This window comes from Vigna umbellata, chromosome 5 (genome assembly GCF_029865625.1).
Source record: "Vigna umbellata cultivar VRB3 chromosome 5, Vumbellata_1.0, whole genome shotgun sequence".
NCBI classification, from domain to species: domain Eukaryota; kingdom Viridiplantae; phylum Streptophyta; class Magnoliopsida; order Fabales; family Fabaceae; genus Vigna; species Vigna umbellata.
The window spans coordinates 32,393,999-32,409,758 of NC_142169.1; the positions used below are offsets into that span (position 1 = coordinate 32,393,999).

The window sequence follows — 15,760 nt, forward strand, 5'->3', positions numbered from 1 at the left end:
TATAGATTTAATAGTTTAAAGAATGGAAATTGAGGAAAAACTAAAGTAATTGGGTGTTGAGCGTGATTTTTGCTTGAATGGAATAAAACGAAAAGAACGATGCATGGTGAGTCACGTCCTCTTCCATTTTTACATTTTTTTTTTCTTATATAGTTACAACACAACCTAATATGCTTGATTCGTGTAGTAAATTAATTGGACATCTGTATGGTGGTTGCGTTCATCTATTTGCTACTTTATCACTGTATATATTCTTTGAAGGGTACGTGGTTGATGACTAATTAAAATATTTATATATTGTAAATATTCACACAAAAAAATATTTTTTTAATTTTGTAAATATGAGAACACTTGTATGTTGAGTCAAATTAAACCATAACTCTGATGGTTTGAGATATTTCTATTTAAACTTGGAGACTTAATTTTTGTATTGACATTTGTTGTATGGCATGCTTACAACTATTATACTCAAACACTTTAGCGATTGTATTTTATAACTCTAACCAAACATAAAATAATTCATGTTTTTAGAAAATAAATTACTTTTTTTAAAAAAAGAGCTTATTTTCCTTCCAAAATGAACTTACCACAATTTGAATGTCTCAATCTATTTATTATATTTTATTTTTTGAGGCCCTTTGTTGGGGAGTTAAAAAAAGGTATCTGGAGAAAACAGAGAAAGCGATTTAGTAGTACTAGTGGTCCATCCTATAATTTGTGGAGCACATGCCACGTCAGGAGATGATATGAGACGTTGGACACCAATTTTTTTAATGGTAATATGCTGATTTAAAAATGGGAATTGAAATTAAATAAATAAAAAGTGTGTCTTTTTAACGAATTAAATATTTAGTCCCAAAGGTGCAGTATACGATGGTAATATTATCATTTTTTTATGAGTTTTCAAATTTTATTTTCATGTATTGTTTATTTTTTACGGTATTTATTGATGTCCTGTAAAACTTGGATCGTCGTGCCCTTTTCTATATTTATTTGTATATGCGATTTTGGTGCGAGAAACTTTTAATTAATACTTTTTTTTACTGAAATTATTTTAAAATGAAAAAATATACTTAAAAGTAGAATAATTTAGCCAAATACATGTATCCGCCATTTAATTTATGTACGAAAAAGGTGCGAACAATCAATTGCGCTCCTCGTGTATCATACATAAAACTTTATGTCGCATTTCTTAATTAATACCAATAAGGCAAGGGACCCTTCACACTTGAGACAGAAAAACGGTATCTACCAATATATTGTTGTAATAATTTTTCGATTTCTTCTTCAATCTCTGCACTCGAACTGTGTTATTCCTATTAAGGTCTCAACTGCAAAAAATAATAAAGGAGGATCTTTATTTTGATACATACTTGTGAACACTTCCACAGAAAAGCAAAATCATGTTGTTAGCAATAATGTCTTTGAAGCATATGCCATTTATTATAATTTTTATAAAGCTCAAAATTTTAATTAAGTAAAATAATACTATGACACACTTTTACATTCATTTAACACAGAATACAACGGTAAAATAGTTTAAAAAGTATAAAGTTCTGTATTTTTTTTAAAAAAAAAAAGAGAGAAAAAATAAATAAGGATAATGTCAAATAAATATAAAAAATTTAGGAGTGTCAAAAAATCATTTTCCTTTTTATAATAAGAAGTGGAAATAATGTGTGAAATGAATGTACAACTCTGTCAAAATATATTTTCTCTTGTTACATACGTATCAAGAAAATTGTATTGTGTTTTGAACTCTAAATTTTTTATTTGTGGAAATTTTTTAAACAAGTTGAGAACTGGGAGTTTAAACTTTGTACAATTTGAGAATATAAATAGGTTAGGTATTTTTCTTAAATTTATACAGAAAATTAATATACATAAGAAACTAAAAAAGTATTGGTGTAGCACATGTTAAGAAAAAAAAAAATTACAAAAATAAATCAGTCCTTGATCGGATTGTATAAACTGTTTAAGCATGTGTAAATCAATCTTAGTTTTTTCTTGTTCTTAGGTAGTCATGACTCGTGTTCATTTTGTTGCATGTGCTTTAAATTCAATCACCAATAATCCCCACATGAGCACGATCCATTTGTGAATCGATGAAACCTATTGATATCTCTCACAATAATTTCTCTCTGAAAAATCTCTGAAGCAAACTTCATAACAGTATGACAATCGCCACAGGTCCTCAAATTCTTCTTTATCCTTACCGGAGATCCAGGTGGGAGGACCAGAAGTCCAAATGCAAGAGCTAATTTCTCACTGTGACACCACAAACTCTGCTCTTCAGAACCTTCCACGCTGTTAGTTGCAAACTGGGTCTCCGCCACATACCCTCTCCTCTTCATCAATTCCTTCAACTTCTGCAACATTTCATAAATCTCTCGTGTCCTTGAATGAGACCTATCATTCACATTGAACACAAAGGTTCTGTTCTTAACATCAATCCAGCTACACCCAGTCTCTTTCCTCACCCCACTGACCCCCATCAATCTTCTGACTTCATCAGCTTCATCCAACATCCCATGTCGAGTATAGATATTCGCAAGCAGCGCGTAGTTTCCTGGATTATCCGGTTCCAACTTGAAAAGCCTCTCTGCAACCTCTCTTCCCATTTCAACATTGCCATGCTTTCCGCATGCCCCAAGAAAAGCCCCCCAAACGGACGAATCAGGCTCGATCGGCATCAATTCAATGAACCTCCATGCTTCCTCCAAACGACCAACGCGACCAAGCAAGTCAACCATGCAAGCATAATGCTCAAGCCCCGGTTCAATGTTATGAACATTAGCCATGGAATTGAAGTACTTAAAACCATCATCAACCTTCCCTGTATGGCTGCAAGCCGACAACACGGAAACAAAAGTTATGTATTCTGGCACAATCCCCTCCTTGAGCATCTCTTCAAACAATTCAATTGCCTCATTTGCGCAACCATGTTGATGGCAAACTGTTATCATAGCAGTCCAACAAACCACATTGCAATCCTTAGTTTCTCCAAAAACACCGTAGGCATCAAACAGACTTCCACACTTGCCGTACATGGTTACCAAAGAACTCGAAACACACGCATTTTTCATACGCCCGGTTTTTAATACATGACAATGGATCAAGCTGCCTTGTGCCAGTGCAGCAATACTTGCAGAAGCGTGAAGGAGAGATGAGTACGAAGCCTCGTCCGGTTCCACGCCTTCCCTTATCATAGCCTGGAAAAAGGTGCAAGCTTGTTCGAAGTTTTGGCTATGAACACATCCCGTGATCATTACATTCCACGTCACAACATCTCTGTCTCCACCACCACAGAACAGCTTAGTTGCATCCTCAAACAAACCGCATTTGAAATACATGTCTACCAGCGAGTTCTTCACGTAAACCAACCCCACCAAACCACGCTTAACAATGCTCCCATGAACTTGTTTCCCAAACCCAAGCTCAACCAACCCAGCACAAGCACTCAACACGCTGGAGAAACTAACTTGGTCGGGTTCAAGAGAAAGAACCTCTCTAAAAAACCCAATGGCACGACCGTACATTTTGTTTTTAAGAAACCCCACAATCATGGAGTTCCAGGAAACGAGATTTCGGTGGGGCATTTGGTCGAACACATTCTCCGCCAAGGACATGGAGCCACACGAGGCGTACATATGGAGCAAAGCGGTGGCAACAAAAGTGTCGGTGTGGAAGGCGTGTTTGAGAAGCAAGGCGTGGATTTGTTGGCCCTGTGAAAGGAGCGTGGCGTGAGCGCAGGCGGGTAAGATGGCTGAGAAGGTGAACTGATTGGGGTATATGCCGGTGGTTCGCATCAGGTTAAAAGAAGTGAGGGCTTGGAAGGGTTTGTTGAAATGGGAGAGTTGGGTTATGAGTGTGGTCCACGTGACCACGCTGGTTGAGGCGCCAGGGCTTGTGCCGAACAAGAGGACCGCGTGCTTGATGGAACCGCATTTTGCGTACACCACGAGGAGGCTGTTGATGTTGCCGAGGGACGCCTGATTGGTCGTTACAATTTGCGAGTGGATTTGCGTCGCGTGTTTAAGGTTCTTCAGTTTTGCGGCCTTGTCCAGGTGAAGTTTGATGTCGGGAACTGAGGAGAACCAGTGCAAGTTTGGAACACCATTCTGGTTGCTGCTGCTTCTTATCAGCGAAGCAAGTTTCATAATAATCATCACACATAGAACGTTACTCACTCTTGTTTTGCGAAGCTAACGAGACCCAAATGCAATGAAAAAATTGGGCCAGGCCTTCAAAATCAAACTACTCTTAAATCAATTTCTTCCTGCACCCCATCTTTGAAAATATCAAAACTACCCATGTAATAATAGTTTTAGGAAGTGGGAATCTTTGTCATGTTTTGGTAATGGTGAATGATAAGTGTTTTTAGTTACTTTAAAAATCATACTCGTCATTATTTTTAATTTATTGATTGTATTAAAAAATTATATTGATAATTAATTTATAAAAGTTAAATTACTGGAATGCCACGACATTCTACTTAATTATCAGATTGCTACTACTTTACTTTTATACTGGTTGTAGATTCAATTTGTATAGAAAGTATTATACTTATTTATTAGATTATTGGATGAATTATATTCTGTATAAAAATTCGTTTTGTACTAGTATATATAAAAAAGAGTGATTATCTTTATTTATCATGAATACAATATGCTTTATTTAAGATTTGGATATGTATTTTTGGTAAATCACCTTTTGCTTTATATAAATATTAATATAGTAATTTCTTTTCTCATTTGACATATTTTTTTCCTCAGTATATATCAATATTTTTCTACCACTAATTTGAAAAAATAAAATAAAAGTCTTTCTCAGATTCAACTCGCTAACTTTAACTATGACAGTGCGGTCCTAACTTTCGATATGTAAATATTTGTTTATCACTGTGTCCATACATGTCTAACTCATAATATCTCTCTGAATGAGTTATATAAAGTTTCAAACTTCGATATGTTTATTAATTTGAATTAAATTTAGAAAAACACAATAAACTATTTTGCAAAATCTAGGAAGATCACTATTATAAAACTAAAATGTGTATATATATACTTATTTTGAGTTTAGTGATACCAGTGCAAAACAATTTTACAGTATATAAAAAGAATGATACGCCAGTCTTCCAGTTTAAAATAATTATTACAAAAAATCATTGTTAAGTGACAAAGTAAAATCATTTTATATTGATGAGCATAGTTTGTTTTTTTCTTATTATGAGTGATCACAAATCATTTTTGAAGTTTAAATTTCTGTGGGTTATATTATAGCTTTGAAATATTCCAGTATCATTATTAGGGAAAAAAACATCAAGTGATAAAAACATTATATAATATATTTTTCTTAGAAGAATAAATGCATATAATAAATAACGTGTATAAGCATTTATTATGTAATAACTCGTTTGAAAACGCGTAATAATTAACTGTAGATGAGTAAAGAAATTGCATGTAATGCGAAGTGGTGAAAATAAAGTGTTGTTAAAACGTGTTTCCTGTAGTATAAATAACATCACCACCTACACCATGGAAGTCGTGGTCATCATCCTTGTGAAAGAAGAAGGAAGCAAAAAAAGAAAATGGCCGATGGCAGCACAGCTACCTGCTTCGATATCCTCATTTCCATCATCCTCCCTCCTCTTGGAGTTTTTCTCAAGTATGGCTGCAAGGTATATGCACTCTCTGTTTTTCTCTTTTCTTCTTTCTATTCGTTTCTTGCTTCTTCTTTTAATACCTAATTTTATTGCTTTCTGCTTTGTAAATTCCATATACAGTTAGAGTTCTGGATCTGTTTGCTGCTCACCATTCTCGGCTACATTCCTGGAATTATCTATGCTGTCTATGCCATCACCAAGTGAAACTCGTCATATTCATCATCCACCTTTTCTAAGTAACCTTTTCCCTCTTCTTCCTCTATTTTTCTTTACAACTTGTATGACTATCTGTAAAACTATGCAGTACTCTGCCATGCATATACCAGATGAGCTCAACTCTCTGTTTCTAAATCATTATTATTATGTATTCTTTTTTACTCTCGAGAGCGATTTAACCAGCCAAGAAATGAAATTCACGTTTTAATAGAACGCGTGGAAAGAAAATCTCATGAACAGGATAACCATTTCTGAAATTGATTATTTGAAGGTGTTTTCTGGCAGAATAATTGTGGTTAGGTAGTAGCGTAGCACTTACTTTGCTTTGCCTTAATTACATTTTGTTTTGTTAAATTTTGTGGAGAAATAATAAGAAAGAGGAGGTGCCGTTTCTTAGATTTTGGTGATGGAGGTGGTCCTTGTTCTACTCAGAAACTGAAATCAATGGTTTTTTGTGGGCAGGTGGACAGTGATTGAGTTTCAGAGGAGCGTCATCATTTGATCTTCGGTGGACTCACGTGATGCTTTCGTTTTCGGTTTATCAGTGTCGATATTCCGTTTCCGTGTTGTGTTTTTTCATTACTGTTATTTCCTTATGTGGAACCAAATATGGACCTTTTGTCCTCTAATTTTAACGCATGCTTATCAAATTCAATTCGTAATAGTTATCTTCTTCCTCTTCTTTCGTATATATTAATGTATTCTCTAAATTTTCTTCGTATTTAAAAGAGATGTGTTAGATTGAAATTACTATGACAAACATTAATCGATTTTTTTTTCTTATTTAATTTTTAAATCAATAAAACTAAGTTATTATCTTTTTATAATCCTTTTTTCATTTATTCATTTTCGTCAAGCAATGAAACTGCTTTCTTATGTTTATCTTGGTGAAAGCATGGCTTAATCAATAGGATTAAGAGATGGATTAGCTGGATCGTGAAAAATGGATTTCTGCAAAAACTTACATTCGATTTAAACTGGCTATGCATATAATGTACGCAAACTGCTAGTAAAAGGGTCTTATATATTATTGGAGTGGTTGATAATGTTTTGAAAAAGACAAAGTACAAAATATTTTAAAATATATATCACGATTATATAAGTCATTACCAATATAAATTATAATAGTTTTGCATTATAAAGAATAAAATAAAAACCAAAAAAATAATTAAACTATGCTTATAAAGGGTATTAAATTAAAAGAGGGAGTTAGGAAGCTTAATTACTCTGTTATTCTCATAGAAAACGTGATTCATGGTGTATCTTCTGCATAGAAATTATCAATTTGTCACTTAAGAATATGATATTTTGTAGGTTTCGTTTCAAAGAGAGCAGTAAGTGACATTATATTCTTTTATCACTTTTCTGTATTAATAATAACATTATAACTCTCCACGAGACACCTGCTTTGTATTGTATTGGAATCATATTTGGTGATTGCGTAACACATTTAAACTTCAATTACTTTATCAAAGCAAAAGTTTTTCATTGATCCTTATAAGTACGTATATATACTTCTTAATCATATAAAGAATTTAGACATTAAAGTAATTTTTAAAAGTTCTATTGAAATTTGAATCTTGTGAAAAATTTTACTCTCGACCATTAAATTAGTTTTACAGTTTTATATTTAATAAAGGTTTGATTTTTTTTTAAAACTAGCTTGTTTATGATTGATTCAATAGCGTTGCCTTCTGAAAACTGATTTGTTAACAAAAGTTTAAAAGATTAATATATTTTTGTAATAATTATAATTTTTTCAATATGAATTTAGTTTTTAAAAAATGTGATAAAATTTATAAATTAAAAGGAAAATGTTGAAGTTTTCTCTTTGTTAGAAATAAATTTTATAAAATGTTCGTCAAAGAATGTTGAACAGAATATCCATGCAACCAACCAATTCGTCAATTTCCTGATTCTGTAATAAAAACAACATAATCAATTATTTTGATGTAATGCACTAAAACCTCTAGTGATTAACATTGTATTTATTATTGATTCAATTGAGTCGAAACCATTGTTTGTATAAGTTTCTTAAGTAAAAACGATTTTTCTGAGTTAAATTTTGTTCATGTAAAATTAAATTTTCTATATATTTATTTTACTGTTTTAGAAAAGCTTTTAAAGGACAAAACCATTACCGAAAACATTAGTAATATTTTAATAAACGTCGCATTCTGGAAGCGTAAATCAGTCTTTACTTATTACTTATTAACGTCAAAATTTTGTACAGATAATGTTTATTGACAAAAAAAAAAAACTTATACTTAAAATTCTCTCTATTTATTTTTAATAATAAAGTGTATCTTTAAGAAATCTTGAAGAAGTGAAGGTATCATTTTGACGAATCTGGCAGGTGAGATATGAGAATAAAGGTTCTTCAAAATGGGGTCACATAAACATGTCATTAATGATATAATAAACATTAACACTTCAAGTACACTGTATTCAAATCATTAGTTGTCGTTTTTCTCACAATTTTTCAAATAATCCCAAGGATGTAGCAGACAGACTACGCTTATAAATTAATCAACAACATTACACAAGGACACAAGATTCGACCTGATTAAAGCTTTCTTTTTAATATATTATTAGATAAATATACTATAGGTTTTTAAGTATCTATATTTACTCTAAATAAAAATATTAAGGAAATAAAATAAAATTCCTCAAACATATCATGTTGTTGTGGGTAAACAATTTATCATTGAAACTTCTCAAACCATGCAATTATTAATCAATATTTACAACGTCACCTTTTAAAATCGCAGTTATGTTAAATATTCTTGTATCAATATCTTACAAGACACATTTATTCAATAATAAATATAGTTTAAATAAGTATTTCAATATCTTCAATTTTTTCTCTTCTTTCGTTGTTGTCATTATCACTTTTATGATTATCGCTATTTCATATTCTTTTTTTATCTCACTTATTTTCAATTAATTTATAATTATCAAATTTAATGAAAAAAATGATGTTCATTTAGTAATAGATTTATCAATATAATTATTAAAAAATTTTAAAAAACATAATTACAAATGAATTTATCAATAAATTTAAAAAAGTAAATTATTAATGAATTTGTCAATAAATTTTGAAAAATTTAATTGTCAACAATTTTAAAAAAGTCTATTACCAACTAATTTACTGATAAATTTAAAAAAAATCAATTATCAATAAATATTATAACAATATGATAAAAGTTAACGTAAAAATTTTAACACCCATTTCACCAACAAAATATCCATTGATATCAAATGTTATAAATTACTAAATATCATCTTAAAACAAAATATTACTTAATATTGTTTAGTAATGATGAAATCAATCAAAGTGTACTTATTATATAAATTTTTAATATTGAATAAAAAAATTAATTATAATATCTTATAATTCAAGATTTAAACTCTTAATCACAATTAAATCGATCAATTAATATTTAGAATTTAATTGTGTTAACATTCATAAATCTCAGTTAAAAGTATTCCAAATATATTTTTCATATCCTTTATTTTTTAAATAAAGCTAGTTTTAGTTCTTTGCCTTTTTCAATAATAATTTTTTTTTCTTTCATCTTTTGAACTTGAGTCGTTTGTAATATTCCAAAACAGAGATATTTTATATTTTAAAATAATATTAAATGAAATCAAATTATATTAAAAAAAATCATAGATATAAAGTAACATAAAACAAGTAAATTGAAAATTTTACATTAGGCAAGTGGTTTCACTTCCACAATAATAACATCGTACTATTTATTAATCCCAAAATTATCTGGACCTAGTAGTTCCACTTTTAGGGTGTTGCTTCCTCCACCACTACACTTTGCTTCTTCCACCACCCCATTCATGTTTTATCTCTCTCTTTATTTTTTCATTCCTATTTTACCCTTAATAAAATTTTAGGGTTAATATCTTTTAACCTCTAACCACTCTAATCCTTTTTAACCTCTACCTACTCTAATCCTTCACGCGGTTGGAACTCTTCTTCCTCCTCTTTTTGTTTAATGTCCTTCTTCTTCTTTTTCACACTTCTTCTTCTCATTCTAATTGTGGTATGAGAGTATAGTGGACTTTCATTAGTTAGTGTGCGAGATTGTAAGTGGTGGTGGAAGCAATTGATCAACGTGCAAGATCGGTGTAGTAGGATGCAGTGGTGTGGGAAGATTCGTCATGAAGGAGATGCGTAATAAATCCTAAAAAGTAATCGTATAATCTTTAAACGGATGTTGACATCCGTTGACGGATGGTCACATCCGTTTAAAGATTATACGTTTATTTTCCAATTATTTTTATTAGTTTATTTTTTATATTAATTTTAAAGATATTTTAGTAATGTAATTTATATGTTTTGATGTATTAGTTTTTAGAAGACGGATGGGGTTGAGTGAAAAGTGAGTGGGTAGAAAAATAGGGTTTGAATTCAAAGTAAATAAATATGATTAAAAATAAAATAAAGGTTTTTTTTATAATTAAAAAGGTTATTTTTGTAATTAAACTTTTTTAGAGAAGGTTGGGGAGGTGGATGGAGAAGTGGTGGTGGAGGGAGTAACACCCCGACTTTTATAATCGGCCCATCTATGTACCTTGCATTGTTTTAAAATTTGAGAACGCTATTACCACCCCTCCTTTTTATTTTGTCACTTCACGCTCTAATATCTCAAAAGAAGAAAATGTAGTTATAATGGAAACTTATTTTCATCCCATATGATGAAATGGAGCAAGAAACCACTTGCTCTAATGCACAAGTTTCTGTTGTGTATCATCATTTTCAACATTGGTGCAATAAAAAATAAGTTTTTTATGTGTTTATGAAAACTTATTTTTATGAGAGTTTTACTATTTTTACACATAACGGAAAACAATTATTTTTTCAATTCTTATCTTATATACGAATTGAATAATCTTGTATAACATATCACGATACTAATTTTATTTTAATATTTTAAAGTGATATTTTTTTCTATTATTCAATTTCTTTTCATTAATACTTAATTTTATTTTCAGGTTCATAACTTGAATCTTTTGGTAACTAACAGACCAGCTTCCGAAAGATATTTTTGACAGATTTATATTTTACAACTCTTTGTAATTTTTAACTATTAAATAACAATATTTTTAACTTTCCACGTAATTGATTTATCTTAATGATTAAAAAGGTTTATATTGGTAATATTAAAATGGGTGAATTACTTCGAATTTGAGTTCAATAAGAAATGGACGCACGTCACAATTTTGTTTTCTTAATAAATAAATTTTACACTTATTTGTATATTTGTATATTTGTATATTTTAATATTTGTATATTTACTTATATATTTTAACTTTTTCTTATTTTTTTTATTCAATGTAGATTTTTTAACACACCTTCTCATATAAATATAAATATATATATATATATATATATATATATATATATATATATATATATATATATATATATATATATATGATACCATATTAAAAAAAAAATTTAAATTTAAATCAATCTACAGATTTGATTTGAAAATAAAATTTATATTAATTTATATATTCTACATTAGTTTAATCTCTCAGTTGACATTTGCTTAAACATATTTTATCTATGTATAATCGGATGTAAATTGCTTTTCTAGTTCTAGAAGTTAAAATTTCAAAATATACTGAAAAGCAATTTGACTAGATGATGGTTTTCAGATTAACTAAAGTTGAACACTTTGTAGGCTTCAGTTCAACATGCTATGGATCGCAGTCAGAATATGATTCTGATGTAAATGAAGATTAATATCATAAGGAAAAAGTGAAAGCTGATTATTTTGTTGGATGTGGTAAAACAGTAATTGTTTGAATGGTTGAAAAGAGAATGTTCTGAACTTCTGATTAAAAATAATTTGTGTGTTTACATCAAAGGGTAAAGGGTAAATGACTTTAGCTATAATTTGGTAAGATTCAATTAGCTGATTATTCTCCAGCATGTTGACTATGTTGCATGAACTCTAATAAATTAATTAGTGTTAAAAGTATCAAATTTCTTTAATAATTTACATTTTTTTCACAAGTTTGAAACTTCAGTCGACAGACCAAACACTCACATACACATAGATCTCCACACTGGTAAGATATTGTTTATTTTCGGTCAATTTTTCACGGATTTGCTTTTGATATTACTCCAAAAGGTCTCTTTCCAATGAAGTTATCTTATATGTATATAAACACATGTTCATCTCTTGTTTTATCTATTGTATGACTTTGTTTGGATCCAACATCCTCCCCTCAAACAAAGGACTATGGTTCTCTACCTCCACCTTTCCTACAGCGGAAGTCTTTTCTTATCCTTGAGTACACCATGGTCAACACTAAGCATCTCTTTGTCCTCTTTCACGATCCATGGTCACAACAGTGAACATCTCTTGCTCTTCATCTTTCATGATTCATCTGATTATCTGTCACTGACCACTTGTCAGGACTTCACCTAATTATGGAGGGACATACTCGACTTAGCCCGGTCACCATGCTTGAACCATCATCTTTTGTTTTATCTGATGTAGGACTTTTTTTGTACCCAATAAATATAATATCATTAATACTTAGTTGTGGGTAATTTTGTTGTCTGAGTTCAAGATTTTCTTATCACATATCAAAACAATAAAGATACTGGTACTGGATGTATGAATTTATATGAAGTCAAATAAGGGATCGTTTACTCTTATTTATGTGTGTGTATTTTAATTTTTCTGTTTTCACTTTTCGTATCTCCTTATTTTTTTTTCTAGTTTTTAACTGTTAACAGATCAAACAATATTTTTCATTTTTATATAAATTTATGAAAATAGAAAAATGATATTACAATTTTGTATAAAATAAAAAAAACATAAATAAAAAGGAAAGAGACCGTAAAATTCTCAATATTATTTCTATTTCATTCAGAATTATATTTCACACACCACTCTTTGAAATATTAAAAATAAATTCTTAATCATTATGAGTTATTCTTATTTTATATTTATCTATTTTATTTATATTTTCTAATTAAATCATAATAAATTTTTTTAAAATTTTTTAATGGTGTTAAAGTTGTATGATCGTGTCATATTGGCAAAAGCTTAACTCAATCACAGGCTCTAATCATAGAGTTGATACCATATTAAGAAGTGAAGTTTAAATGTAATTCAAGCTCACAAAACTCGCTTATAAGTTGAGGTTTATATTTATAAATTGACTTTATATCTAAATTCTAACAATTATATGTATAGTACATAACTAATAAGTTAAAAACTAATAAATATAATATAACAATAATATTTAATTATATATTCATTTATTATAATATTTATCATCTGACACACATTTTTAACTTGAGCTTTGGAATATCTTTTCCATGCACTTGTTCTTTTAATTTGAAAAAAGATATCCAAATTCAAAAACATTTCGAGTTCAAAATTAAAGATGAAGAAAAGAGTTTCTTTTAGGGTTTTTACAACGTAAATTTAAAAACATACAAACCTATCAAAACAATATCAATTTGCTAATAAAACCAAAAGAAAATTCTATAAGATATATATTGACGTGTTAAACACAAATCTCAAAATAATAATTTCATGTGCGTAAGAATTGAAATTCATGCCAACTCATTTGAGAGATAATAATCAGACGATCTTTGTTGAAAAATCAATTTCATTGCAATTGCATATTATGTTTTTCCTTGTCAGAAATACTAAAATTAAATGTCTGACTATCATCACTATTAAACACAAGGTCTCCTCGATCAATAATTCCCATAAGCTTGTAAAATCCAAACCATTTCTAGCATACATGCAATCAATGTGACTACATTAAAAAATTGTTTCAGAGACAACTAAATAAACATTTTTTTCCTTTTCATAATATTTCATATTCTCTACAATATTTAGTACACAACTCATTAAGAATAACAATTTACTTAAGATTTTTTTTAATCCAAAATTACTTGGCACAGATGCTCTAATTTTATGCGCAATAATTATCTCTATTTCAGAAAAGTATATTATAAATCAATTTTAATTTACATAAAAACAAACAAACATACTTTTCGAGTTTGATAAAAAAGTTTGTAGACTTGTCTGTAAATTAGAATGATTAAAGTTAATATATATCAAGAGGTACAGTGGGAAAGTAACCTAACAGAGGATTAATTTGGAGTAAGTTTATCTTTATCAGTCTGCATTAAAAATCCTTTTGAAATGATTGTGGGATGAATAATTCGAGGCCATGGAATTGGTACATAAATTTAAACCGAGTTATTCTGGATGCTCAAAATATATAAGTATTAATGTTGCTGAAACGTCCATCAAGCAAAAATTCTATGTTTTGAAAATGAACAGTAAATGAATACAGGTGTCGATGTGAGAAAGAAAAAAAGTTGTGTGGGAAGCATGGAATTGAAGGGAAGGGTCTATAAACAATCTGCAAAAGACACATGATGACATGAGAAACCTACAAAACAACATTTCTGCATGCAACTGCAGCAGGTATCTTGAAAAGGTTGAGTGTAAAACCCTTATTTGCATTTCCATGGTCACCATTATGTTATGTTATACAAAAGGTGTACAACAGTAGTAAAGAACCATTTTCTTTTAGCCTGGCATCACTAACTCACACCATTTTTATTTTATTTTTTTCCCTTTTGGTTTGGTTAAGAATCCAGAAATTAAAGGAAAGAAGGAAACCATGACTGACAAAAGCAAAAGACAATATTTATAATTATTTGTTGCCAAAGAAAGAAAATGGATGTAGACAAGACAAGGGAATATTAGTTTCCACGAAAACCCTTGGCAAGTAAATTGGACTCCATCTCCACACACTCCCCAAATTCAGTGTGCGTTTAGTTTACCATATCTTTCTTTCTTTACCTGCTTGCGAGGGTTGGTGGAAATTGGAATATCTCATGCCATCAAAATCATAAAGCTGACGTTGATGGAAAAAAGCGGATTCTTACCTACCTTTTTAAGTTATATATATATGCTTCGTTAATTTTCTCTCCAACAAACTATCTTCTCAAATTTACGTACTATTCTATATTATTTATAAAAATATGTACAAATAGTAGACAAACTAATTTTTTTTTTAAAAACGTATATATATATATACCCTCAAAATAACATTCTTTTATTTTCGAAAAAAAAAATTATACCATGATATGTATAGTAGTTGTTTTTTCTTGAGAAAACCACATCAATATTGTCTTTTTTCTTTTCATTCTTTTATTCTTCAAATTTCAATATCAATATCAAAATCTTAGGTAATTCACACATATAATGTTACCTTTTTTATTGTTGAATAAAACAAACATGATGAATATGCATTGTCTGCCACCACCCAAAAAGCACCACCCACTCACTGAATATCTTCCGTAAAATGCTCCAAGCCACAAAGTATGTTTCTTGTTTTCTTTCTTCCCTCATTTATTATAAATGAAGGCAAACCAAGCAGCAAAGGAACAACACAACAGAGAAGAATACCATTGTGAGAGAAGTGTCACGGTGAAGTAAGAGAAATAGAGATGGTTGTGTGAGAGATTTATACAGAGAGAGTCTGTTATTGTGAGTGTGAGTGAAAAGTGAGAGAGTTTTGTATACCATCCGAGAGGGTGAGATTTACACTGAGAGATCCTCAGAGAGTGAGAGAAACACTGTAATCCTACTTTCATAGTGGAGATATTTTTCTGGACTAGGTCCCGTGGTTTTTTCCGAGAGGATTTTCCACGTTAAAATTTCCAGTGTTAATTTTCTCTTTTCCTACGCTTTCATTTTTACGCTTCCGCACAGTGCCTATTTTGGGGTTCACAGAGGAGGGAACAAATACCGCTGTTTCCAGACAGTGGTATCAGAGCTACCGGTTCGAAAAAGTCAGAATCCTGTG

At 30.0% G+C, this 15,760-nt stretch overlaps 1 protein-coding gene and 1 pseudogene across 1 annotated transcript; one reads left to right on the forward strand and one right to left on the reverse strand.

Annotated features, from left to right (window-relative positions):
• Positions 1-1,833: 1,833 nt before the first annotated feature.
• On the reverse strand, positions 1,834-4,191 carry LOC124822967 (pentatricopeptide repeat-containing protein At3g57430, chloroplastic pseudogene; annotated as a pseudogene).
• A 1,328-nt stretch (positions 4,192-5,519) lies between these two features.
• On the forward strand, positions 5,520-6,556 carry LOC124822960 (hydrophobic protein LTI6B-like). The gene is made up of 3 exons (XM_047295070.2): positions 5,520-5,680; positions 5,786-5,901; positions 6,344-6,556. Exons 1-2 carry the CDS (start codon positions 5,591-5,593, stop codon positions 5,867-5,869), a joined length of 174 nt encoding a protein of 57 aa, XP_047151026.1. The 5' UTR covers positions 5,520-5,590; the 3' UTR covers positions 5,870-5,901; positions 6,344-6,556.
• Positions 6,557-15,760: the final 9,204 nt, after the last annotated feature.

Coding starts and splice junctions, on each gene's coding strand:
- LOC124822960 (XM_047295070.2), top strand. CDS start 5,591: ATGGCCGATGGCAGCACAGCTACCTGCTTCGATATCCTCATTTCCATC. Junction 5,681..5,785: donor TTCTCAAGTATGGCTGCAAG/GTATATGCACTC, acceptor TTCCATATACAG/TTAGAGTTCTGGATCTGTTT.